Source organism: Geospiza fortis, unplaced genomic scaffold (assembly GCF_000277835.1).
Source record: "Geospiza fortis unplaced genomic scaffold, GeoFor_1.0 scaffold78, whole genome shotgun sequence".
NCBI classification, from domain to species: domain Eukaryota; kingdom Metazoa; phylum Chordata; class Aves; order Passeriformes; family Thraupidae; genus Geospiza; species Geospiza fortis.
Window position 1 is genome coordinate 4,639,423 of NW_005054339.1, and position 26,108 is coordinate 4,665,530.

The 26,108-nt window shown below is 36.3% G+C and overlaps 1 protein-coding gene across 5 annotated transcripts in view; it reads right to left on the bottom strand.

Annotated features, from left to right (window-relative positions):
• ERC2 (ELKS/RAB6-interacting/CAST family member 2) overlaps positions 1-26,108 on the bottom strand; it is a 405,766-nt gene that overhangs the window by 323,014 nt on the left and 56,644 nt on the right. For all 5 annotated transcript variants that reach the window (XM_031058194.1, XM_031058193.1, XM_014307629.2 and 2 more), the window contains one exon: positions 2,137-2,211. In XM_031058194.1, coding sequence (XP_030914054.1) covers positions 2,137-2,211 — 75 coding nt within the window. The remainder of the gene's footprint in view (positions 1-2,136; positions 2,212-26,108) is intronic.

Below are 26,108 nucleotides of genomic sequence, written 5' to 3' on the forward strand. Positions count from 1 at the left end.
ATGCTTGATCATTCAAAACAAATGTTCCACATTTTTTCAAAACAAATGCTGTCGGGATTAAGACAATTTAAATTTACTTGAAAACATTCCAAATCTGGAACTTGTAATAAAAACTGCTGTTTAATCATGTGGATTTCAACATCTTACATTTGTCCCTTTTTAATATTAGGCCTATTTTAGACAGGGGCAACCCCAAAGGGGCGTGTGTTCATAGGGACAGAAAGAACTGTGTGCCTCAGAGGCAAAGAGCAGCTTTGCATTAGGACTCCAGAAACAGGATTGCAGCCTCACTCACAACAAATGAAAGCCCTCACTATTAAGATCTGATTTTTAAAAAGTGCTGTATTGCAGCACACCCACCTCTCCTGGGAGTCAAACAGAAAACGTTTCAGTATCCCCAGGGACAGACACTGTCAGGAGCAGTGACAGTCATCACATGTGTCACTCATGTGTCCTGTACCCCCCATCCCTGATCTTTGACTTTTGGTACAGAAAGAGGAACTGAAAATTAACTTCAACATGTCCTTTATATTGTTATATAACCCACATGAAAGATTATACATTATTCTAACACATTGCTTTTGTATCCCAGAACTTTTAAATTTATAATTCTGAATATTAATAGTAAAACCAAGTTTCTCAGCCAGTATCTCACTTTCCCATTTACTTAGGGTTACTGCAAAAACATAGATTTCACACAGACTTCTGAACCAATGTCCAAAGCAAATATACATCCAAAAATGGAATTCTGCAATCAATGTATCATCTTCGTTACCCATATAATCCAAACTAATTATTATCTATTGAAAGACAGATACTGTATTGATAAAGTCCTGCTGTTGTATTAACTGTGTGTTTACCACAATGTTCAGACATGCTGAACTTATTTGCTCGCAACAGAAGTCACTGGTAAAATGAGGCCTTTAATTTGCACTTCCTTTTAAGAATGAAATGAAAGACCATCATTAATGAATTTCAGGCAGCATTGCCAACTCACAAATTATCTCAAGTCTCATGGTATTTCTCTTAAAGATGAACAATCCAGAGTCACAGAATTATGCAAAAATATCAGTTTTCACTTTTTAAATTATGATTTTTTATTCCTTGTTATTGTGGAGGGAAAAGCCACAACACTTTAGTAATATTATATAATAAAAAGAATAAACTATAGCCTGGACTAAGAGAGCTGTTTCATCAAATTTTGTCATACCTGCTGATGCAACTAATATTTTCCTTAGGTTGGCAGTAAAATTATGGCCTAATAACAACCAGCAGAAGAACTGGTTTAAAGGTTTGAGGAGGAAAACATTTTACATTAGCCATTTTATTCCATGTACTTTGGATCTCCTACACACACCCCCTAGTCTTTTTAAAAAGCAATATTCTGTTCTCATTTTTCAGCAATGCTACACATGATTTTTAAAATTTTTTTCAGAAAACAGACCAGGAGAAATAAGTACTAATTACTCCTAGCTACATAACAAAATTAATTGACATGGTAAAGAAAGCATTCAGTAACTAACGAGTAAAAGTCATAAATCAACACTTGCTAGGCAGCTGTCACAGCTGCTTGTTCACTCCCCCTCAGAGGGATGGGTGAGAGAACCAGAGAGCAGGAGTGGGGAAACCCATTGTTTGAGATAAAGCTGCTGTAATATGTAAGGCAAAGCTGTGCATGCAAGCAAAGCAACACAGGGAATTCACGCACTGCTTCCCATGGGCAGGAAGATGCCTGGCTCTTTTCAGGAGAGCTCATCAGGCACAAGAGTTACTTGGGAACACAAATGCTTGACTCTGAAGGTCCTCCCTTCAGTATGTGGACGCTGAGCATGACACAACAGTATGGATTATCCCTGTGGTGAATTTGGGTCAGCTGTCCTCACTGTGCTCCCTCCCAGCCTCTCCCTGCTTGCAGGGTGGGAGCAGAGTGAGAAACTGGGAAAGCTTTGACTTTCTGTAAGCCCTGTTGGACAACAGCTAAAACATCAGCATGTTATCAACACTGTTTTCAGTCTGAAATTCAAAACACAGCACCAGACAGGTTGCTATGGGAAAAATTAACTCCATCCCAGCCATACCCAGTACATGAGTTCATGCTGCAGAAATAACATACAGGGGAAGATGCAAAGACCATACCTTCATCTCAATGACTGTTTGCAGAGCCTTCGTCTTTGCTGGCTCAGGCTGAAGTTGGGTTCTTCTGTGCAGTTCCTGTGGAGGGACACGATAGAAATAAGCTTGACGACTCATCTTTCCATTATTTTAACCATTCACATGAACTCAGTACAACAAAATAAAAGTCTGATTGCAAGAAGCAGGTAACTCCAAGTGCTACAGGTGCTTCCCTGGCTGTATCCCCTCTGCCACCACTGCACTCCCTGTCTTGTGTTACAGCCAACTCTGACAGCACATGCGCTATTTCTGAAACCCCTTATCAATAATTAACGGCAGGCGTGACAACCCAGCAAGGAATTTCTTAGTCCAGATACAATGCTGCTGTTGCTACTCAAACAGCAAAACTTTATTCAATTCTGTTACTACTTCAAACACTGGTAAGTGTTAAATTTTTTACTGCAGTTTCTTCCTAATTTTTCCTCTATTGTCTGAAATAAGCAATTTAAACGCATTATATTCAAATTTGACATTTTAAGGATAATAATTATGTAGTGGGCTGATGCAGCACACGCTACAGTAGCATTAACATTTCAGTTTTCACATTTTCATATTGGTTTTTATGCATCTTAATCCACAGGCAAAAGAAAAATGGATTGCATTGGTTAAGACAAAGTTAACAGTACCAATCCATACTGATCTTTATAAAAACAATAATTTAAAAAAAACCCACAAGAGTATGAAGACAGCAGCACTCAGTCTCATGAAACCAGAGTTGCATCTTGGTATGACATATCCTGATAAAAAACTCACATAACTACCTGGAAAAAAAATGTAGTGAAGGTGTGACAAAACACTTTCATTTGAGAATTTGGTGATGCTTATTCCCTTCCCATAAACCATCGGAGAAGTTTATTAATAAAAAAACCTGAAACAGGACAGATATTGTCCCATTTCTGCTCCTTTGGAGTCCTTCTGCTCTAAAGGACAGGAGTGCCATCCATGATATCTTTATGTCTTAGTTCTTTCTCCTTCAGTACTTCACAGACTCCTGAACTAACCTTGTAGCATGAAAAAGATGTTTATGCTTGAGGCCAAGGAGCCAAGGTCTTGCCTCCCTTATAACCCATAAGTTTAAAAGTCATTTTTTGTATCACAAACTATCAGTTTCTTCTTCTGTGTAGCAACAAACATACTGCTTATCCATAACTGTGAGAAACAACTGCTCTCTAAGACTAATTACTGTATGTTATTAAACTGAAGTCTACTGCTAATAAACATCTTTATAAAATACATTCAAAAATGTGCGGCTTAATGCAGTAAAATAACTGCAAGAGACATATTAGTACACTCAACACTAAGTCTGAACAGTTTTTTATTACATTAAATGTACTTCAGGTACATATACACATATTTAAACTACCTTTAACAGATAACAGTCAACTTATAATTTTGCTTTTATGCATTTTTCAAATGCTTTGGCATTAATGAAATTCTTTCTGCATTTATGAAATAGTATATCTGATTGGACCCTTTTCCTTGTGGTTTTTTTAATTTAAATGCAACTCTCCATATTATGAAAGGAAAGAAATCTTTGCAAATCACCTATGCAAGGAATCACTCAATCGCCACCAGCTGTTTTTCTTAGATGAAATAAGTACCTTCACTGCACAAATGTTTTAAAAAATAAGAGTATGTAATGAATTTGTCATACAGTTACACAAAAGAATAGTTGGCCAGTCAAACCACTATCAGATCAGCAGAAATTACAGCTAATTCTAAGACCAGACTTTGCTCCCCAGGGCCATATAAACTGAGCTGGAATATAAACAGGATTCCACACATTGCCCAGGGAGACAAACCAGAGTTTCCACCCCCTTAGCCAGAGATGTACAGACTGCCAAAGATGCGTACTCCGAGATGTCTATCATAGCATGAAGCCTTGCCTCATAATGCTTTTCCTGTTTGCTTTATGAATCAATCTGATGCTGGCTGACTTAAAAGCTTTTCTTCTCTATCCCTGATGGTAAAATGAAGCAGACTCTAGGATTCTGGAGAAGATCAGAAAATGACTCCCACTTTATTATTTCGTGTGGGTTTTCTTCCAATCAGATTCAAATGTTTGGAGACTCCCACAAGGCTCAGTTCTTGAATTTATGTTGTTCTATGTATGTGTTTTTTCATTTGGGGTACCTGATTCAGGGATATACTTCTGGGGTGCTAATTTAAGGATACACTTTATGTGCATGATACCTTACCCTGATTGTTTTACTGTCTGAGGTCATCTGGAGGCTTTCACATTTGCCTGAACAGCTAAGCAAGAGATATTCTAGAGATTTCAGAAAGTCCTCATAGCCTAAGGAAACCAGATTTTTATCCATTACATCATGATGTCTATTTCTTATTTTCAATTTCTTCTAATAAAAAGTGCAGAGAGAAAAATAAGAAAATATTACTTACTAGGGATACTTTATTTTAACCTAAACTGTATTGAAGGGAACTCTTGATTCTTATATCCATTGAAAAATTCTTGTGTCATCAGCTCTGCAACTATCAAAGCCTATACTAAAAATCTCTCAGAGATGCAATCATTTATAAAATTAGATTTTCTTTATATCCCTCTATATGACACCTGATTCTGAGTAACCACTTTGCACATGCAAATTAATTATAATTAATTATAATTAATTATAATTAACATGTAACCAAATGCCCACACCTTGTATTTCCCAATGATGCTTAGTTGTCAAGGTGATTAATGCACCCACACAAAACTAGCAGGTAATCAGATCTCCTCCACATTAAATTTACTTTAATAGTCTTTGCTTTTAGACTAAAATGAGCTTCAATCCAAACTTGGTCATTGCTTTCTCCTTCCACAATATTAGGTTAGCATCTTGTATTGGCCTCAGAAGTAACTTTAGCTCACAATCTTGACACCATCTTAAACACCAAAAAAAAAAAATCCAAAGAGGAGACAGATTATAAATGTAATCTTAAAATACTGGTGGAATATGAATTCTACCCTTTTATTCAGAATTTGATAAGAAGGTATTGCAAGATTTTGTCATAAATCACTGGTGCTGGAAGTCCCCACTACATAGCATAATCTGAACCTTATACTAATTACCCATATAAAGCTGTGGTTTTATCCCACCTTTATTAAAAGACACTTCAACAAAGTCAAGGTGCTGCAAACTGATCGTTCTTTACTCTATTTCTGAAGTATTTTATTAATGTTCCCAAGACATCAGTGACTGTGTTGTTCTCATTCAATGATACCAACACTGTCAATGTAGGTTCAAGGTTTTACATTTATTTACACAAAACTGCCTAAAAAATGACACAAAGTGCTAGAAAGGAAATTTTAAAAATAGAAAAATAGGCAATTTAGTGATGGTGTGAAACTGTGTCTGCATTGGAAGAAGAAAGAAAAATTATTAAAGAAGGCAGTACAAAAACTGGCATGAGCAACCATTGTGTCAGGAAATGCAGCTTTTGGCCTTCACAGACAAAATGTACAAATTTGCAAACAGCAGACAATGGCATAAGAGCTGCTATTTCTCTCAAACACCTCCAGGCACACTGGTTCCATTCCTCTGGAAAAGAAAGCCTTGGTAGTTCTTCTACAGGATCAGCTTGTCTAACTTTAAAATTTAGATCAGCAGTATTTCAATATTTCAACCAATCATTTAGGTAAAAGCACAGCACTTACCAAAAGTGTCTAAAGAGTAGTGTTTCTTTAGCCAAAAATACCATTAGAAACACTGATCAAATTCAATTTAACCAGAATACTAGAAAAATGGAACATACAGGAATTGATTCCTTCTTAACATACAAACTTATCTGCTGTTTTCTAACTCTTCACAATTACCCCCAGCCAAAACAGCCTCACAGTAATTAAAATTAAAGTAGATTTCAGAAATCCTGATCAAACTCTTTGTCTTTCTGGAAACCATAAACTGGCTACACAAAATTCCCATGTCTGTCTCCAGTGTGCAGGAAAAAGGAGCCCTTTTATTGGAAGGGATTCTAAAAATCATGTTACCATTAATTCTCTTTTAAAAATTCACCATTATAGGTATTTGAACTCTGGGAGAACCTGTTAAAGAAGCTTTGTCAAATTCCAACAAATTTTATAGCTTAAAGAAATAAAAATGTGTATATAAGAACACAAAATGAAAAATTAGAGGAAATGTGAAGAGCTGATAGCTACAAAAGTTCTGCAGAGATTTTCTTTGTAAATTAGGGGTATTAAATTTGTTAAGTTCTCAGAGTTAAGCAAAATGCTCAGCACTCAGCTGCATGCCTAATTCTCTCTCCATTTTTCATTTTAAATAAACAGATATGAATTTTGATTAATATGAAAGAAATTGCATTAATCAGGGACCACCACCAAACTATGAAACAAAGGTCAGTAGTACATCATGACAGACAAGTCCAGCAATAATCTCAGTGGCCTCAGTACTACTCTTGAACAATGGGTCTAACACCATCCCTGGCCTACATTTAAAAAATTGGAGATGTAAAGAAGAGTATGAGGGAGAAAGGAGGAGTTTTTACACCATAGTCATTTATTAGTAACTCAGGTGCACTAAAAAGAGTCACTTAATTTGCAGTAGGACACATAAATGAAACATTGTTGGGAGTTATAAACCAGAATTTTTAGCTATTTGGTTTTGGGTGTGGGGATCTTTTTTTAGAAGACTATCTTTTATTAAAATCACATCTTCAAATTCTTAAAATGCAAAATCCTTGTTACAAATCCTTTGTGTAATCCATAGAGTTTAAAAAATCCTTAGCCAACAAATCCATTATTTTAAAGACTTATTTCCACTACTTCCCTCCCATTTAAAAGCTTGAGCACACAAAGAACTTTTTAATATGGCTGAAAATGAAAGCAATATCCCATCAGTTTTAGAATAAGTGTAACACTAACCATGGAGTAATAATGGAATTCCACCTTAGGGTGTAACTAAGAATAGACTTCCCTTGCTCCTGCCATCAAAAGCATACAGGCAATGCTTCAAAGGATAAAGTCACAGCAAAGATTACTAAATACAATCCCAAGATCCAGAACACACAGTGGAGATGTTGCTGTGTGCCAGCTCCACTCTTCATAAATAATAAAAAACCAAAGCCATCTAAACGTGGACAGTACTGTGAGATAGGATGTTACCAGCAGTGCCAACACACAGAGCTTGTGGTATTTCTACAGCCACTTCATCTAAATAGAGGAAAGCAGTTTTCCAACAGTTCTTTCCATACTCACACAGCTAACCTCCTGATAGCTTCCTTAAACAAGCTGAAACCTAAGAGTTCTGTCCTAGAAAAACAAAAAGACAAAGGGTGACAGCCTGTTAAGTGCTGTCGCCACCTTCCAAACTATGCACACATCCAGTAATAATTGTTTAATTTCTGCTTTGCACCAGTGCTCCTCTTCAGCCTGACTGCAGATGCAAAACCAATTTAAATTATTAAATTAAGAACTTCATTTCCAAATGGCAGCAAAATAGCCCTGCCAAAACCAGGCTCACACTCAACAACTCCAAGCCAGAAATACTGCATATTTCACACACTTGCTGCACAGAGTTCTTAAGGTTACTGCAGAATGTGTTAGCTGGTGTTAGCATGCACAGAACTTCAAACACGTGTTCACTTTTCTGGTAGAAATCCTTTTATAAACTTCACATTGAGAAAACATCAATCACTGTAAACAGCCTGAGCCAACCCTGGGGAGTACTGGCCCACCCCCACGTTGCAGTAATACTTCAAATGTATTAGCACAGGATTTTTTAATTTTGAAAAGCATAGTTGTACCTAGTAATGTCCAGACTTATTAATGGATATACTCTTTTTTTATAACCTTTTCTAGGCTACATTTTCATGTCTTTTTTCCCTTCATGTGGGCTTGGTGAAATCACTAGCTAAAATAACTTATGGGTTTGATTTTCAGTTCCCTAATTCTCCAGGAAGTGCTTTTCTAAATATGGGTGGGTTCTTCTTACATGTATTTAAAATTACTGCTGGCTTGGGCTATTTAGTATTTAAACTTAATCAGCAAAGCCAGCAAACATCAGAGTTAATAAGACTTCAAATGTGTAAGTCCATTGGCTCTGTGGTACATCAAGTTTTTTAAAAATGCAAATTATGTTTTGTGACAATATTTGTGGCATCCAAGGGCCCATATTGAGACAGATACTATCCAATACCTCGATCAATGGGATTGAGCACAGCCTCAGCAAGCTCACAGATGGCACCAGGCTGAGCAGTTGGGAAGGGATGGGTGAGAGGGGCAGTGACAGGCTGCAGGAATGTGCTCCTGGGAACCCTCAAGGGCCAGGTCCTGCAGGAATGTGCACCTGGGTGGGGATGCCCAGTATCAGAACAGGCTGGGTGATGAGCAAGGGCATGGAGAGCAGCGCTGCAGAAAAGGGGTGGAGATAGTGGTGGATGAAAACTTAAGATATTATTTTCTAACAAAGATTACAGTTATCATATCATCATGTAACAGAATGTCAAAGCTCTCAGTTAACAACGTTATCTCCCCTAGATGTTCAGGGAAATGTCATGCCTACATTCCCAAGTGTTCTATATAGCTGTTAGGTTATGCAAATGTACAGCAGAGAGGGACATGAGAGCAGTACCCTAAAGAGATAAGGCACAGATAATTTTTCACACAATTTGAGTGCTTTGGCGGGTGGGCATTTTGGTTTGGTTAAAAAAAAAAAAAACAACTTGTAAATAGCATGCTTTTTAACCTAAAGCTAAAATTTTATGCTTGTCAAAATAACTCACCACACTACAATCTCACTAAAAAAAGAAAGGCAGAATTAGTTTGCATTGACTTAAAAAAAAAATCCTATTTTTGGATCTGCCAGAAACAGAATTTAAGGCACCCACCAATTCAATGCAGCTCTGCCTATCAGCTGAGGTTTGCCAACCAAGTCAGTCTTTCTCAAGAGGGAAGAAGTGGAGGTAATGTCTAAACATTGGAGAATGCAGAGCACTTATTTCACTCTGGAATTACAGGAACACATTAAAATCAGAAAAACAGAGTTGACTGTATATGAGAATATTGGAGTGAAGGAAACAGCACCAATGTCCTCTACAACTGCCTTGCTGCACAGACTGTGCTCTACCACAACTACAGAAAAGAACTGCTCAAGTCATATAGGAAACAACCTGGCCAGGTAGTTTACTGAATATTTATTTATATTGTATGAAGTTTTTCAAGAGTCTCTTACAGTGAAGTTCATACATCAGCTCACAATAATTTTTTAAAAAAGAAAAGGGAATAAAATCCACTTAGCACCTGCTCTGACTCTTTTTCCATTGCCTGGGAAACTAAGTGTTGCTTGGTAACTCAAATCCATCTGTTCAAATTTCCTCTTCTATTTTTATCAGAACAGAAAAACCCACACATGAACTGAAAATATGATCAGAAAAAAAAACAAAAAACAAAAAACCTATTTTATTTTATCACTGCATAAAAGAATAAAAGATACAACAGTTCCTTCTCTGTTTTTAAATTATGGCAGAGTTAAAAGTGTCTGCTGCTGTCTCTTAGGAACAATGACACTTCATATCACAGATAACTTTTAAGAATGGGAAAAGAAATTATTTTATTCCTTTTCCTTACCTCAGGGCAACACAAGGAGCAAGACACCACTTCCTCACACAGTTCAGACTTCAGCTTTCCTGTATCTATATGATACCATGAACACCTATAGAGCAGGGGCGGAGGGACAGTTTAAAAACTACTTCCCTGTGCATCAGTACTCAAAATAAATGCTGAATGCAGAGATACTATAAATATATCCAAATGGTTCATCTTTTTCCAGAGATGTAAATGAAAACAATCTCAACCAAAATTACTGCTATTATTTGTTGTGATTAAAAACAGACCCTAAAGGAGAATTTTCAAAACTTTGTGAATCCATGTAATGATGCTTGCATAGGTTAAGACTGGAAAACTGGCAAATAGAGAAAAACTGCATGTTGACATAGGATACTAAATTCTGTGCAGAAGACATGATTACATATATTTTAAAAAATCCACCATGTTCCAAACTGAAGTGGCAGCAATAACAAAGCACTGTTATCTATGTTTTCCACGTTTTACATTTTTTTAGGCACAAAAATTACCTCAGTATAGGTACGTGGTTTGGTTTGTTTTGATAACTTTTGGAGTCACTATTACAGAAAGCCTGAACACAGCATGTAAACGTTCAACAAATAAAACTGCCTTAATATACTGAGAAAAAAACCTACATGCTATGTATTATCTGATTTCTATATTTTCTTTAACTCAAAAACTTCAAATTACTGCTATTATAAATATCTTTTGTCATATTTGTTTCAAAAGAGAGGCAGAGTCCGCTCAAGGCTTTTCAGAGTAATACTTGGTTTCAGGAGAACTTTATAAAGAAGGTTTAATGTTTTCTTCTCTTAGCCAGACTGTCCTTCTTCTGAAGGACATTCTCTCTTTTATGTGGAGCATAGGACACTCTAATGCTCATGACAAGTCCAGAGGTACTGCAGGGATCTCAATTCATACCCAGGAAGGAGCTTTCTCTTTTTTACCATTTCTCCTTTCCCTTGTAGATTGAAATTAGAGCTTAACTCAGTCTAAGGCAAGTATGGGATGCATAGACATGACACCATCAACCCTTTCAAGTTCAGGTTCATACACTGAATATATAAAAAGCAGAGGGGTTACAGCAGACAAAAGTTTCAACTTAAGTGTTTTTGAACTTCCAGAATAAAAAAGTCTAGACATTAATTCCTCCTCTCTTGCAGGATTTGCACATATTGATCAGCAGCATTATTAAATAGACATCTACACAGACCTTTACGTACCTATATACATTTCATATAATGTTAAGTATAGATATCACAATATCAGTTGCTATTCCACAAAATGGTCATTTTTAATCATCAAAGTGGCAAACTTCCCACTCTATGTAGGAAACCAGAACAATTTGTTCAGCCCACAGCCTCTTCCTTTCTGCTAACTGGACAGTTACGCACATCACTATCATTTTCATTAAAAACTTGCAACTCATCACTAATCAAAAGACCAAAAACACATTCATTTTAGTGTAAAAATACAGACATTTCCCATCCATAAGCACATACATCCTGTCACTAAGTTATTCCAACAGCATTTTGATCATTCATTATATCTACTTCTCATTTTAAGGAGGGAAGGAAGGTCAGAACACATGATCAATGTTTTATGCAGAGCTACCCCATCCACCCAGTCCATCAATTGCACAACCCCAGCAGACCCACTCAAGAACTGTTTCCTCATCAGGACAGGGAAAGACAACTCATGGGACACCTTATGTGCCAGAAGCAATCGGGATCCCCAGTTTTAGGAATCCACAGTGGTGCCTCCTTCCAGGATCAGGAAAGCACACGCAGCGCTCCCCTTCAGCTTTGGGCAGCACAGGGATACACTGCACTGCTTCCCAGGGGAGCACTCATGGCAAGAGATTCCTTTTTTTTATACCAGTTGGATGAACAAGTCTAACTCGTTATTTTTGAAAATACTTCTGAACTAGAGAAATTATTTTGATTCCATTTTGATTCAATCAGCTTGTGATCCCCACAACAGGCAAAAGTCTCATTGGTAAGCGGAGATATGTAGAATAGAAACAGAATTCTCAACATGCTAAAAGACTCTTGTTAAAGTCATTGCAGTCAATAAGCCATTTACTTAAGGTTTGTCTTACACTAAACATGTTCTCTAGTACAACTACAAGCTAAAATTCCACCTCAGAACATTTTTTGTCCCCCACAAATGCCAAAACCATAAAATACCAGCAACAGAAATGAGAAAGGATATGCAATAATATAAGCAAAATGACCAATAAAAGTGTTGGTTTACTTCTCCATTCTAACTACATGAAAAAGAATGGTTTTATACAACTGTGAAACTACCTTCAGTTTGACAAGGAAATTTGCAACAGCATGGGTTGGCAGAAGAATCGAGTGTTACCCTGGAGATTTGATTTATAGAGTTTCACTTCTAAAGAGCAATTCTCTTTGAAAAACACAGAATGTTGCTAAAGAATCCTTAGCCATAACGAGAAAAGCCAATATAAATAAAATCTTGATCTCTATTTAGCACTTAATAAATGCACTAAGACTTCACAGTCTATACACTGTTGACAAAATTAGCATAATGAAACTTGCAGGTAAGTGTATATCAAATGAATTCTTTTCAGAATATTCTATGACCTAAAATTCATAATAGAAAACTTTAGTCTGTGTGCTGACACATGGATTGTGATATGTATAACAAAGGAGAACCAACCTTTTCCTTACTTTTACATACATCTCAAAAAACATCTCACAGACATATTAATAATGTAGTTCTGAAATAGCTGAGCAAAAAGTGCTAAATAAGTGAAAACTACAAAATTTCACTCAGCAGCTCCTTGCCAAGTCTCCACCTTAAAGACTACTACATTTTAGGGGATGAAGTAATTTTCTTTCATCATTTAGTCTTAAGCCTAGTTATTAGAATGTAAATGTTAATGCTGTTAACTCAGTGATTATCAAGTTAACAGAAAATTTCTGTGCACTGAGGCTGCAATGAGCTATTGCTCCTCACTTAAATATATTTATGGTTCACCCATCCATCAATTTTACACTTTTCTTCTGATACTTCTGTTAGGAGTTAGGCATCTGTAAATGCTGACATTTCTCTTTAGAGATTCTGTAACTCATACTGACTATTCTTTTCTTTCCATTCTCCCTTCACACTGCAGAGCAACAACTCTGAACCTCAGTACCACCTGAAATGTTTGATTTCACATTTATTTCATATTTCTTTCTCAAAGTTTTTATAGCCTTAGACAAGGTCAGTCCTAACAATTATTTCAAATGTGGCAGTCTGTTTTCTATGCCTTCCCAAACATCCCTGTGAGGAATTTGATCTAGGCCTTCTGTAAATCACTAGGGAGTTTGAATCTGACAGTGGTTTAAGCACACAGGACTCACTGAACATGCCAAATCTTCAGTCTGTTCATACACATTCCATAGTTTCAATTCACTGCTTAAGCTACATTTAGAAGCTCTCAACAAGTAGCAATGTACCAAATTGTCACTAAATGACAAAAAAATCTGCTAAATTACCCAGTAAGTCTATAAATTGGCAGATTTTCCTTAATTTAAATATAGCAGTAGGCTGATAATAACCATTACCCAAGCTCTACTGGCATTGGATAAAAAGGCTTATAAAAAAGACATTTTGGCACAAGATAATTCAAAACAAAGAATTCCAGATAATTTAAGGGTTAAAAACAATAAGAGGTAGGTTAACTGTAAAGAGAAGAGAGAAACTGTGTGGAATAAGAACAGAAACCTAGAGAAAAAAGTTAGCTGGTGGAAAATTGCCAACTACATAACTCTGTTGACATATTACAGAAACAATTTATTCCATAGTTTACTTACTGCATTACTTCTTGGTTAAATACTATCTGGTTATTTACAGCTCTCTATGGACTCTCACAATAGAGTCAGGCAGATTTTATAGGCCCCTATATCTTACCACACAGCCTCCATTTTCAAAATCACTTCTTCACATATCTTGCCAATTGATGGACTTATCCCACAACCGTCAAAAATTCTTGGCATCAACTCCTACCTAACAGCAATATCTTCAGGAACAGGTCCACAGTCAGTACCTCAGCATGCCAAAGGCTCCCTTTACAGGCATTATTCATTTTTTATCTGGATATTGCTCTGTGCCTTTTTTCAGAAGGCTGGATTTCAGGGCTGAACTCTGGCTCTCAGCAGGTCTCTGTGAACCAATGGTTTGACTCTTTCCTTATTTACATCAGCACAAGTGTAATTCTAGTCAGGGACATCACTTCAGCAAAGTCATTGCAGACTAAATCATGTGCAAGTCTGTTAAGTATAACCATGAATATGAGGATCTTACTGTATCTAGAGGCAATAAAAATGAAATGGATATAACATTTTCATTTAGTAGCAAACATGTCAACAATAAAGCATCATTCTACGTTAGATCTCTTACTTGCACTTGTCTCTTTCACTGCTCAAGTCCTCCACACCCCATATCTCTGTAAACGCAGATTTGGAAGTGTATTATTCTATGAAAAACCTAACACCAAAGTTTCTTTACAATTTTAATAAAAACGTACTTAAAAATAACTATGTTTTATACACTTTTATTGAAATTTGTCTTATTGCATTTGGATGACAGCATTTTCTTTAGAACAGTTTACAACATAAGGACATTTTTGTAGAAAAAAATGAGTGCAATCTGATCCTTCTTTTCACAGGTTTCTTCTAATCCTCTTATTTTTCATGTTTTCTGTGAGAAAAATGATGGCACACAGGGCGAGCTCATCACACGGTGACCTAAGAGAAAGAATGGTACAACAATGGTTTAATTTATTTTATTTATAGACCAATTAGGTAAAATGATTGTGATTCTGTACTTCATTAATATCTATCATGTAGCATTCTAAGAAGCAGCTACTATATAGGCCTCATATCAAATGGCCAGAATTACAAGCCAAGGAACTGCATCATTACCTGTCTCCATTTAGTCTTTCAAGTTGGGATCATCAATTCCTTTCTCTGACCTTCCTCCTATGCAATGCATTTCCTACCAGATGTTAAGAATCTGGAAGACAAAAAAGGGAAAAAGAACCCTAAATTGATCTGTAGCTCATATCATTATCCAACCCCTTAAAACAAAAAAAAAAGTAAACCGAGAAAATAAAATATAATGATAAAGTAAATTTAATTGAAAAATTAGAAAAGAATAATATTCCCAGATACATGCACAAATTGTTAGCTCTGTGATCACAAACATAAATATGAGTGTGACTGACAAATAATTCATTCACTGGAGCAAACTTACCACAGAAAGGCTGGTAGGACTTCTGTGGTTCACCGGGAAGAACGGGCCACTCTGAGGGCCCCCCTTTAGTTCTTCTGCTACACCCTGATGTTCTCCTCATCTGCAAATGTATGCATACAGGACAATCCCCATATACAGAATAAGTACCATTTTATGGGGTTCTTCTGAATTAATCAATGACTGGTTCACAGAATGAGAAATGGTCAAGTTATTGAGGGTTTTCTTGCTCAGGAACCAGACCTGAATACGGTTCAAAATGTCACTTGTTGGTTCTCCTACTTAGCTGTAGGAAGAGGAACTAAATCTCAGTATCTTTCTCTCTTTTCTTGAGCATATTAATGCTACAAAATTTCTGTTAGAATAGCTTTTAAAAACAGTTCTTGGAAATTCAACTCAATTATCACAACTTATCTGGTTGTAAACAAGTAATCTGTTTATTCACAATAAACAATACTTCAGAGGTTACAATTAAAGAATTTTTCACACATTGCTGTTTTGCTTATGCATTTCTCAGTGGGTTGACTGTTGTGTAGGTTTGGGATGGGTGTTTTTTCAATAATTAAGACTCATATGAATTATTTTTCCCTTAGATTACTCAACAGCCTTACTCATGAGGCAATGACTTCCTGATAGTCATTTGGGTCTCCAATACTTGCAAACCAAATATTCTAGGCACAGTGTTTAAACACAGTCATGCTCAATTGCCAACATCTAAATACAGATGTTTATATCCATATTTGGCTGTTAATCATTATTTACCTATACCCATCTGAATTGTCAAAGTTTACTTTATTGGCAAATACCAGGTAAGAAAAAGTAGACTCTGTACTTCTATTATTAGATTAGCTCTATAAGGTCATTAAATCTGAGGTGACAGTAGACCAGAACTTTCAAGCCTGAGTGAGAAGAGACTTTGCCTCAGGGTAAGGCCTAAAGAACACAGCAAGAACTACTCAGACACAGCAGCAATAGCTGGAGAGGGCAAATTGTTTTCTAGATAACACAACTTATACAATTAATCTCACGGGCTTCCCTCACTATTTAAAGACCTTTGACTTCAGAATCTGAGAAACTCAAATCTAAACCAAACAATCTGAATAGTCTCATGGCTGGAAGGTGGGATTTCTCAAAAGTAAGTCTCAAAGATTTAATTGTAATTTTTAAATATGGGTACTCAGAATAAAATATTTACATGAAAACATCCTTGCAACAGTGCAAGGAACTGCAGGCGTCCATCATTTCCTTTTTGCATGTGTTCAGAATGTCTCCAATACTGCCAGCACTAAGATACTAATTGTTTGCTGAAAATTGAAATATATCTGAATTACAGAACATTCTTTGTCTTTCTCTTGGAACTCAGTTTAATGAGGGTGTTCAGAGCGTGTTCTCTCCTTCCATTCTCGAGCAGCTCAGCTCAGTACACTTGTACTGACTACCTTCACTAGGGCTGGACATCCTCAAATATCCACCTGGGAAACACGAGTTTGCCATGAATACAGAGCTTCTGTCAAATTGCTACGAAGCTACTGAGTTTTCTTTCCAGTAATACTGAAAAATCCCAAGGTACTATGAAAAAAGCATTTACCATTTAAGTAGAGTTTGAGGACTAGAAGTCTCATGGTATATTAAAGTATCACAAAGAAAACTCCCCCTTTTGTTTTGGCAGATTGTAAGAGTTTTGCACATTTTTTTAACCACAAATTCTGTATTTTCACATGAATACATATAAAACTCACTGGGCTTCAAAAGTCCAGGTCCTGAACACATCTTGTGCAGTCTTTATTTTCTAAAACTTATTTCTCAAATTTTGCTCAGTGTCCTTCAACCATAAAGAAATTAAGATAATAAACTATTAAGTTCCAAATATCCTAAAATATCAGCAGAACCTATTCAAAGAAGCCAAGCAAAATCTGGAACAGGTACATCTCACTGCTACTTCTCAGACCACTTCTCTGGTGATATTACATGAAAACAAAGCATCTTAAATATTCTAAGTTATGAAATTAGACTTTGTCAAGACCTAAAGCAAAATCATAAAAACAGTTGTTCAAAGGATTTGCCTTCATCAGAAAAAAAAAACCGCTGAGATTTTAATGCCAGTAATTTCCAACAGAGAACACTTAACAGAAAGCAGTCTGGGCACTGCTCAGGTTACAAGTGAATGTATTTCATAGTGAAGCTGTTGCATTACCGTAACACATTATCTCATATAATTAGATTTCTCCAAAACCTCTAGAAAATGAACTTTCCACATGCTCTGGATTTTTGTTTATTGCCTAAACATGGTGTGCATGAACTAAACAATGCATTGTGGTAAAAGGAATTATGAAAGAGCAACACTACAGCCTAATGGCCTATAGAAACAGTTCTGTAAAACCATCATTATCTCTAACACAATATGTCTTAAACATATCACAGACTTTGATCTTAGTTTTGATCTTTATATCAAAAAAAAACCCACCTAATATAAATCCTCCAAAATATACTTAGTACTAAACTCCTTAGCTCCAAAACTATTCTGCTGCTGCTATGATAATGTACACACACACTAAAATTCAGTGAAGAAATTGTATTTTTCACATGCCACCCACCAAGCTGCAGTATAAGACTTTTCTCAGTTACCTTCTGATATTTTTGCCTTTCCTATTTTCTTGCTATTTAGCAATGAACAGATGGTCCAATAAAAAATAAATAAATCACAGCCCATACTGTAACAGTCCATGAGCTACTAAAAAAAAAAGTTTAAAACCATCTTTTAATTCAGTGCTATTTTATCTTAACACTTAAAGCAAGACAGACTTTCACTAAAAAGTCAAAGAATTGCTTGCTCATTTAATCCCAACTGAGAAAACAGACAAAAAAGTTAGATTTGATTTCTGCATTAAATTAGGCAAGATTAACAGATTCATATATAAGCACGCTTTATTTTGGCTCAGCTGTTATGGTACAATGACATCTAAAACAGCTTTTGACATGTGCTTTCAAGACAAAGCAGTGTATTGCTTCCAGTTATCACCTGTAGTGTTGACAATTATGAAAAATTAACGACACCTCATTATTTTCCCTCCTTCCTCCATGATCAATCATTACTTCAGTTCCTTTTCAAGAAATCCCCAACCAGTCCCTGAAAAATCCCAAAGAACTTTGTTCTTTACAGGTCATTTCCTGCTTTTTTATCTTGCTGGTTTCCAGGTTAGGTGAGACTCTGTCTCAGTGTGACAACATCTAAAATCTCATGTCCTTCAGGAACTTGCCAGCAACAAGAAATACAAGTGTAATGTAATAATGACTTCCAGTTCTGTCATCACATTGAACAATCCCAATACAAATTACTGTGTTCAGGTACCAGAGTGCATAAATCCACTCTTAATATATTGGTTTAACACAGCTGAGAATACAATGAATACTTTTAAATATATTTCCTTTTCCCAGCAAGCTTTTGATAGGTTGTTCACTCAAGAAAGCATTGGAAAAACTATTTTCTGAAGTACATCTCTATAACTACCAGGTGTTCTGTAAGACTCCACAGTTACAACATGCTCAGTGTGTGCACTGCTTCTCCTTCACAGGAACTGTCATTTTTAAAATTTATTTTAACACCAAGAATCATGATGTATAGTGCTTCAAATCTTAAATGTTGGAAGGCACACTTTAGACATCCAGAGCTCTGAAGACATGCAAAAGACAGAATTAATGCAAAATATAGGTAGTTCAATTTTATTTCTGAAAACAAAAAAGGTGTTCTATAGATAATTACATTCCTACACTCAAAACTTCACCATTTTCTTCTAACATTTATATAAATTTTATTGTGACACTAAAGATCCACAGTTACAACATGCTCAGTGGTGTGCACTGCTTCTCCTTCACAGGAACTGTCATTTTTAAAATTTATTTTAACACCAAGAATCATGATGTATAGTGCTTCAAATCTTAAATGTTGGAAGGCACACTTTAGACATCCAGAGCTCTGAAGACATGCAAAAGACAGAATTAATGCAAAATATAGGTAGTTCAATTTTATTTCTGAAAACAAAAAAGGTGTTCTATAGATAATTACATTCCTACACTCAAAACTTCACCATTTTCTTCTAACATTTATATAAATTTTATTGTGACACTAAAGAAAAGTTACTTTTGCATTTGGAAACATTCATGACAGAAGCATTGGTATTATCACAGTCTCAGAACTATTAGAACACTTAAGGATGCAGTAAGCAAGTTTAAATTTACACTGGAGAAAAAATAAAATACTTGTCTAAAAGATCTTTAAAAGAACATTTGTCTGTCTTCAGAATCCATCTTTTTCATGAGACATTTCACCTAGTACTCCTATCATGCAAGAAAACGATTATAAATCATCCCCCCAAAACATGTTTATAGATCCATTAATACCACAAAGATCACTTTGTCTAAGATGCTATATATGGTATATTACTGACATAGAATACTATATTCCTGCAGCCAGGAAATGCAGTTGGAAAAGATTCAGAGTGTGTACATTGACATGGATTTGGTGTATGCTGTTTGTATTTATCCAGATGCAGCTGTCACTCCCAAGCAATTGCTTTAGGAGGAGGTTGGGAAATAAGTGAAGCCCAAGCTGTGCACCAGGCAGGTGTGAGAGCCAGGCAGCCACACAAAGTCACTGCTGTGCTGCACACACCTGGAACAGAGCTGGGAAACAGCTGCACCTTACTCTGCACCTGCAGCAGGGGTACACTCCCAGCATGAGAGAGGGAAAAACAAGGCATGACTGCTGCTGATCTTTGGGCCCCAAGTACAAATGAGAGTGGAGGAGGGTGTGAAGGGTCAAAACATCTCAAAGAAATCCAGAGGACAGACAAGCTGGTAAATTTTACTTCTTCCAAGTTGCTTGTCCTGGTGTTTCCCTCTCCTGGTGCTTCCCCAAGCACTATGTAACACTTCAGAAAGAAAATTTCTGAATATATTCAGAGACAGATACTTAACAGTAATTCAGAGGGTATTCACAGAGACAGTAACATTTTTAAGCTGTCCTTAGGACTAACAGTTCAGGGAAGAACGGCTCCAAACAAAAAGGCTTTTCTGATATCTAAGAGCGCCAAGTAGTTTTCTGATTATTTCAATGTGCCTCAAAAGGAATACAGGTTAGCATATAACCTGATTAAATGTTTAATTCTGAAACTTGTCTTGGGCAAAAATTCTGCGTATGGCTTCATCACAATCATGCAATGATGAGACACAATAAACACCAAAGCGAGCCAAAAGTTTCACAGAAAAGTCTCAATTGTTTCAGCCTGATACTGGCTGATACTGTTATGGCTGAATTCTTCCTTCAAAGTGAAATGGAAAAGGGATGGTAGAAAAAACTTCAAAAAATTAGATCTGGAATATTTAACTCAGCTCTGAAAAAGAAGGGGAGGACGTTCATGTGGAAAGAGAATTCTTGCAGCTCTTTCATAAAGCTGTGAATTGCTGCAACCTAAAGTTGCAGCAGTCCAGGGAAAGACCAGGAGCACCAATGACTGCCAAGTCTGCAATACATAATTGTGACCTGGGCAGAACACACTCAAATACATTTAGCTGTCATAATGGCAAATGCAATTGTTCACATCATGTATAAAACCTATTTCAATCTGACAAAACAAGCTTTCTTCATAAATTCATTCATGCTGTAAATTGCCTAAATTTTACTTTCCTGTAGTAAGTATCTATCCAAAAAAAATGCATAACTCTTACAGCTGGCAAGCTAAATATGTTAAGCCAGCTCTTTTGCTCCTCTTCCCAGGAGAGTTTCTGCTCAAAGTGTCAGCATTTTGTAAATAACTAGTAAGCATTTCACAAATATCACAATATCATGAGACATATGCCCCCAGTTCCAAACCCTGCTCAGCAGCATTTGTAATTTTACAGGCTACACCTTCTCTCATTTATGGAGTTCATCTCTGTCATTCTGCTCAATGATTCTAGAAGGAAAGGATCATAGGCAATATTCAAACACATTTGACATTAGACCTAAAGCTCCACAAAACCGAATAAGAGATGCTTGTGAAGTTCAACAACCACAAATTCATATACTGGGAACATTCAGCCTGCTAATAAAGCTCATAATTTGTTTCCAAAGAAATAAAAGGGAAGTTTTTATGAAAATTTCTAATGCTATTTTTTCTAACAGACACAAAAACCACTCTGGTTTTCTGGATGTTTAAACCATTGGTTTTTTTAGACTTTGCTGGAAAGTAAGCCATTCAGAAAAAAATGGTTAATAAACTAAAGAAAAATTTTGGATGTGGCACCTGGCTTCCAGATACATGTGACAGAGGCAAGAAATTCCTCCTGCTGAAGGACACAGCAGAAACAAATGATCAAAGTAGCCCCAGTTTGGAATCCTTCCAGAAGCTCCATCTTACCATCCTGAAGGCCACTCTTGTTTTGATAAATTCTATTATCTGAGTTGGTGTTAAAAATGAACTTTTTTCCTGGGGGTCTATGCTTGTCTGTTCCCAGTCTTTTGGTAAGAATTCCTTTTTCTGGCCAATCATGCTGTGCCTTAATGGTGCAGATGGGGAGGAAGCACTGCCAAGACCTCTGTAAACACTCACAATATTGTTGAGAGGCTGAAAGGTAACATTATTTTGATAATGGTTTCTGAAACTTGTTATCAGCAGCAAATCTTTTCTCTGCCACATGTCCTCCTATGTGAAAATATGCCATGTGCAAGTTGAGAGCTGAAAATTACTCTCGCCAGCCAGATCAGGAACAAGGGAGAACAAACTGATTGCTCTGACTGAAGCATGCAGGTGTTCAGTCCACCAAGGCCCTGAAACAGACCAACATTTTTGTTGGGATAAGAATCCATCTGCAATAAAAATCTTTCCTCCTGTACTACAATGGTATATTTTTAAACAGAATTTAGATTCTACTTCCTTTGTGAGAAAGCTCTACAAGGGGAAAAATGTTGTTTGTGGCATGTGTGTATAGAGGCACGACAAAATCAGAAAAATTGTCCACCACATATTTGTTCATCATTATGTTGCTCAAGCTATGGAAACCTACACAAGCATCTTTCATTTGAGGTACAAAAAATATTTAAAAGTTTTAAATATTTTTTTTAAAGAGAGAGAGAATGAATGCTACATCTTATGGAATTATCAGAATGGTAACTCCCCAAGAATACTGTAACTCTTCATCAAAACAGATGTTGAATAGATGACAGCAAAGACAATTAGGCAGATAATATATTGGGTGTTCTCATCTATTTGGCACCTGTACAATCACTTATGAAACAGCAAATAGCAGCAAGCTTAATTAGTCCTAATTGGGGACAGAAAACTTCCTCAGCAATGACATTGCCTATGATTCCCAAGATGTAGCAAAGAAATGTGCTTTCTCCATGAAAACACTATTCTTTTGAATGGCAGCATCTTCCTCCAGATATTGAAACAAGGAATGCTGGAGCCATGGGAGTGCCCAGTGTCTCACAGGTGCCCCCCCAAGCTGAGAGAGGCTGTGGTTTAATTCAGCACTGCTCAAAACTTGCTAACATCTGAAATGAGCACTGCTGGTTTCCCAATGTGCTTTCAGATGTGTTGCAGTATCAGAGCAGATATAGTGAAACTCCAACTCATTCAAAGAGGAAAGACCCCTTAGTTTGCTCTTTAACTTTTGTAAATCAGATTACAGTCCTTGACTAACACAGTGCGACTGAATTCTACTAATCACTTCAGACTGCATTCCTGATTTTCTGTAGAAAGCTGCACTACCCTTTTCAGTCCCCTGGCTTTGGTTCTCAGACTTAGCTGTTCTAAACTGCATTCAGATCACAGACTCCAATAAAATCTGTATGGAATTGTCTTTGCAATGACTCCCATTCTAAAATAAGCAATGAAAAATAACAAATAGGGGGAGATTGTCTGTGAAAACAAGGCTGAAACACAATCCTCGTTCAAGAGAGCCATCTAGTGCCTTCATGCTCTACGTGAAGGATGCAAATCTTCAAGTTAGCTACTGGCTGATTTTTAGCAATTATTTAGGGCCTCATATTTTTCCCCATACTTTCAAATACCTAGTAACCAATGCACTGTTTCTTGCTCAGCGTCTGAGGACCACTGCTCTAGTTAATAAACCTTGCAAAAATTCAGCAGATAATGAAAAAGGAGAAATTTAATTAAGTCAGTATTTGCAGGAACTTGCTGAAAGGATCTCATGAACTGAGAAATTCCCAAAGTTGTCCTTCTAAAGATTATGCATTAGAGAAATATTTTTGCAATGTTTAGTTTTGAGTCAAATAATAAGCAAAAGAAAATAAAACCACATATTTTAGCATGTATTCATTGTTATAAATCTAAAATCTAAGGCCTATGTACTTTTATGAATAAATTTATATTCAGGGACATTAAATGTGTAAGAGTCAAAATCAATTAAAGCAGTGTGACTATAAAAATATATAACTAGATATTTATTATCTATTAGCAAATGAAAATAATGCATTCTCCACATGCATACTTTAAGGAGAAAGGTGTGTGAAGGTCATTCCCTTTAATAAATGGCCCTTTATTAGCCCCATTTAGAATTTTTTCTGAAAAAATACTGGGGTAAATGCAATTAGGAACAAGACAACACTGCAGAGCAATGGCAGTATAAGAACTCTGTTAATGGAGCATACAGCAGCCAGTGAAACACCCCAAAAAACCTGTTTGCAGTTACCAAGTACTGCCATCAGCTGACTAAGCATCACTCTAACAATTATTACATTATTTTTCTCTTTTTAATTAATATCAGTGGAACTTGGACTACATAAAAAATCTTCCATTATCACAGGCCTCTAGGAGAGAATACAAATTGTGTATTTAGAAAGAATACATTCAAGTAAATTCCATAAAAAGCAGGGCAATGAAGAACATACAGAGCCAGTAGCTATCCTAAATACACTCATTAGACATAAATGGCTCTAAAATATGTGGTTGTTTTGTTTTTTAAAGGGTTATGTCTCAGGGAGAAGATGATGTGCTGATACATGGAAATAAACCAAGCAGGTGAAGACATTAGCTCCACCTACAGAAAAGCAACAGCAAACTATTCCCTTCCAACAGTGTAGCCTACCAGTAACCAAGTCTGGATTAATTTATTCTCTCATATCTAATCCTATTCCCCTTAAATCAGTCAATCCCACTGACCTCACCTGACTCAAAAAAAAAATCAACACAGAATTTTGTCCTCAGTGCTTTCAAACATATCCACATTTTTGTTGGATATGTCTTTCAGAGCATTATTGCGGTTATTCACAATATTTTAGTCAAATATTTATAGGGAGAAGAAATATGTTAATAGCCATTATCAAATTTTATTTTGTGCATAAATATATTGACAACCTTATAATCATGTTGGAATACCAGCCTCAAACTGTTAACAACCAAAAAAATTTTCCTATTATCAGGATTGCCTCACAAGCTCTTAACTACATCTATAAAATTAGGATAGGATCATCTATTCACTAAATCAGAAATACTGTTTTGTTAAACAGTTTAATCTAACATTATACTTTTCCTTCATTAAGCTGAGTTTTAGGTGAAACTTTAGAAAGGGTTTACATTATTAGCTGTGTTCTGCTACCTACAATAAAACTTCCACTTTCATTACTAAAATAAGCCAGCACATACCAAGGCAAAACTCATTTTCTTACACAGAGTTTAAGACTTGTATAAGGAAAAAAATTTAGCAAATGAAAACCTTGTTTTTTAGCAGACTGGGGGGTAGAGGAGGGAGGAGGTTGTTTTTAAAGATGAAAAAACATTTTCTTCTTTTCAGTCTTTGCATCCTTGCAAGGAAAACAATGTGCTCATACATATATACGTGTATATATACAGATATAGACTCTGGCAGGAGATTGGCCTATTGCAGCTTTCTGCAACTCCAACTGGTGTGACAATACACAGATTTCCAGTCCAGGTAAAAGGCTGAGTATTTCCTAAGACAAAGGAATTTCAACTCAGCTAACAGAGAGGGTCTAAATCAGAGATGTGTAAACTGGAATTCAAGGGTGGCCAACTCTCCCCTTCCCTGGAAATTCAGTTCTGATTCTGAGAAAATCCATTAACATCTCAGAGCTGTGAGTCACCTCCATGAGCTATAGTCATTCATACAAAAAAGGAAGACGGAGCTACAGAAAGTTAATTACATTATGGAAAAATGAAGTTATTGGCACAGAAATGAGTAGCAGCACATTTACAGAACAGGGAATATGAAAGAAACCAAAATTGATCATTTTTTTCTATTTCATTGTGGCTTGTCTCCAAAATCTTAACATGCAACCAGAAAGTAGTAAATGTGTGAATTGAGCAAAGAGCCTTGCAAAGACAGTATTTTATGTCTGGGGACAACACCTGAATTACAGCAATTTAAGCCAGTCTCCAGACTGCCTTCTAAAGGATGCACTTTCCAGGAATGCTGGCAAGATCAGTACTGATCACCTCCACACATAGAAAGGTACAGAGATCCAGCTTATTTATGAATCTGGTTTTTCCCTCTTCCAAAAAATAATTTTTTTAGTTGTTAGTATGAGACATGGCAGTTGCAAACTGACAGCTTTCTCATATATGAGATTCCAAACTGCTGGTGGTGGTGTCATGGAGGTCAATCCCGCTTTTAAAGAAAGTGATTTCTAAATGAACAAAGCTTTCCAATCCTTCATGGACTTATAAAAACTATTGCAACCAAGCACCCTGGCAAGAATATCACAGGGCATAGCAAAATCTGAATGGGCTATGTTAGAAGTAACAACTGTTCTCTAGAGCATAATCAGGTTCTGTCTATTTTCTCATGTCTCCAGCAACTGCCAACACTGCAGAGTCCTTCTGTATACTTAAAGGGTCACCTTAAAAACACATATTACTATTGATATCTTGATAGAAAGCAATTGTCTTTAGAGCAAATAAGATTAATATTTTGAGTTGAGGCAGGAGAAATAAAAGGAAAGAGGTACTAATGAACCCCATAAAAAAGCTCAGTCTAGAATGGTTGTTAATCTGTGTAACCAACTTCAGGGAAGAAACGTTTGGTGTCGATAAAGCATTTCCTTAGTAAATTACTACTGGCTCCAGTGTAAGAC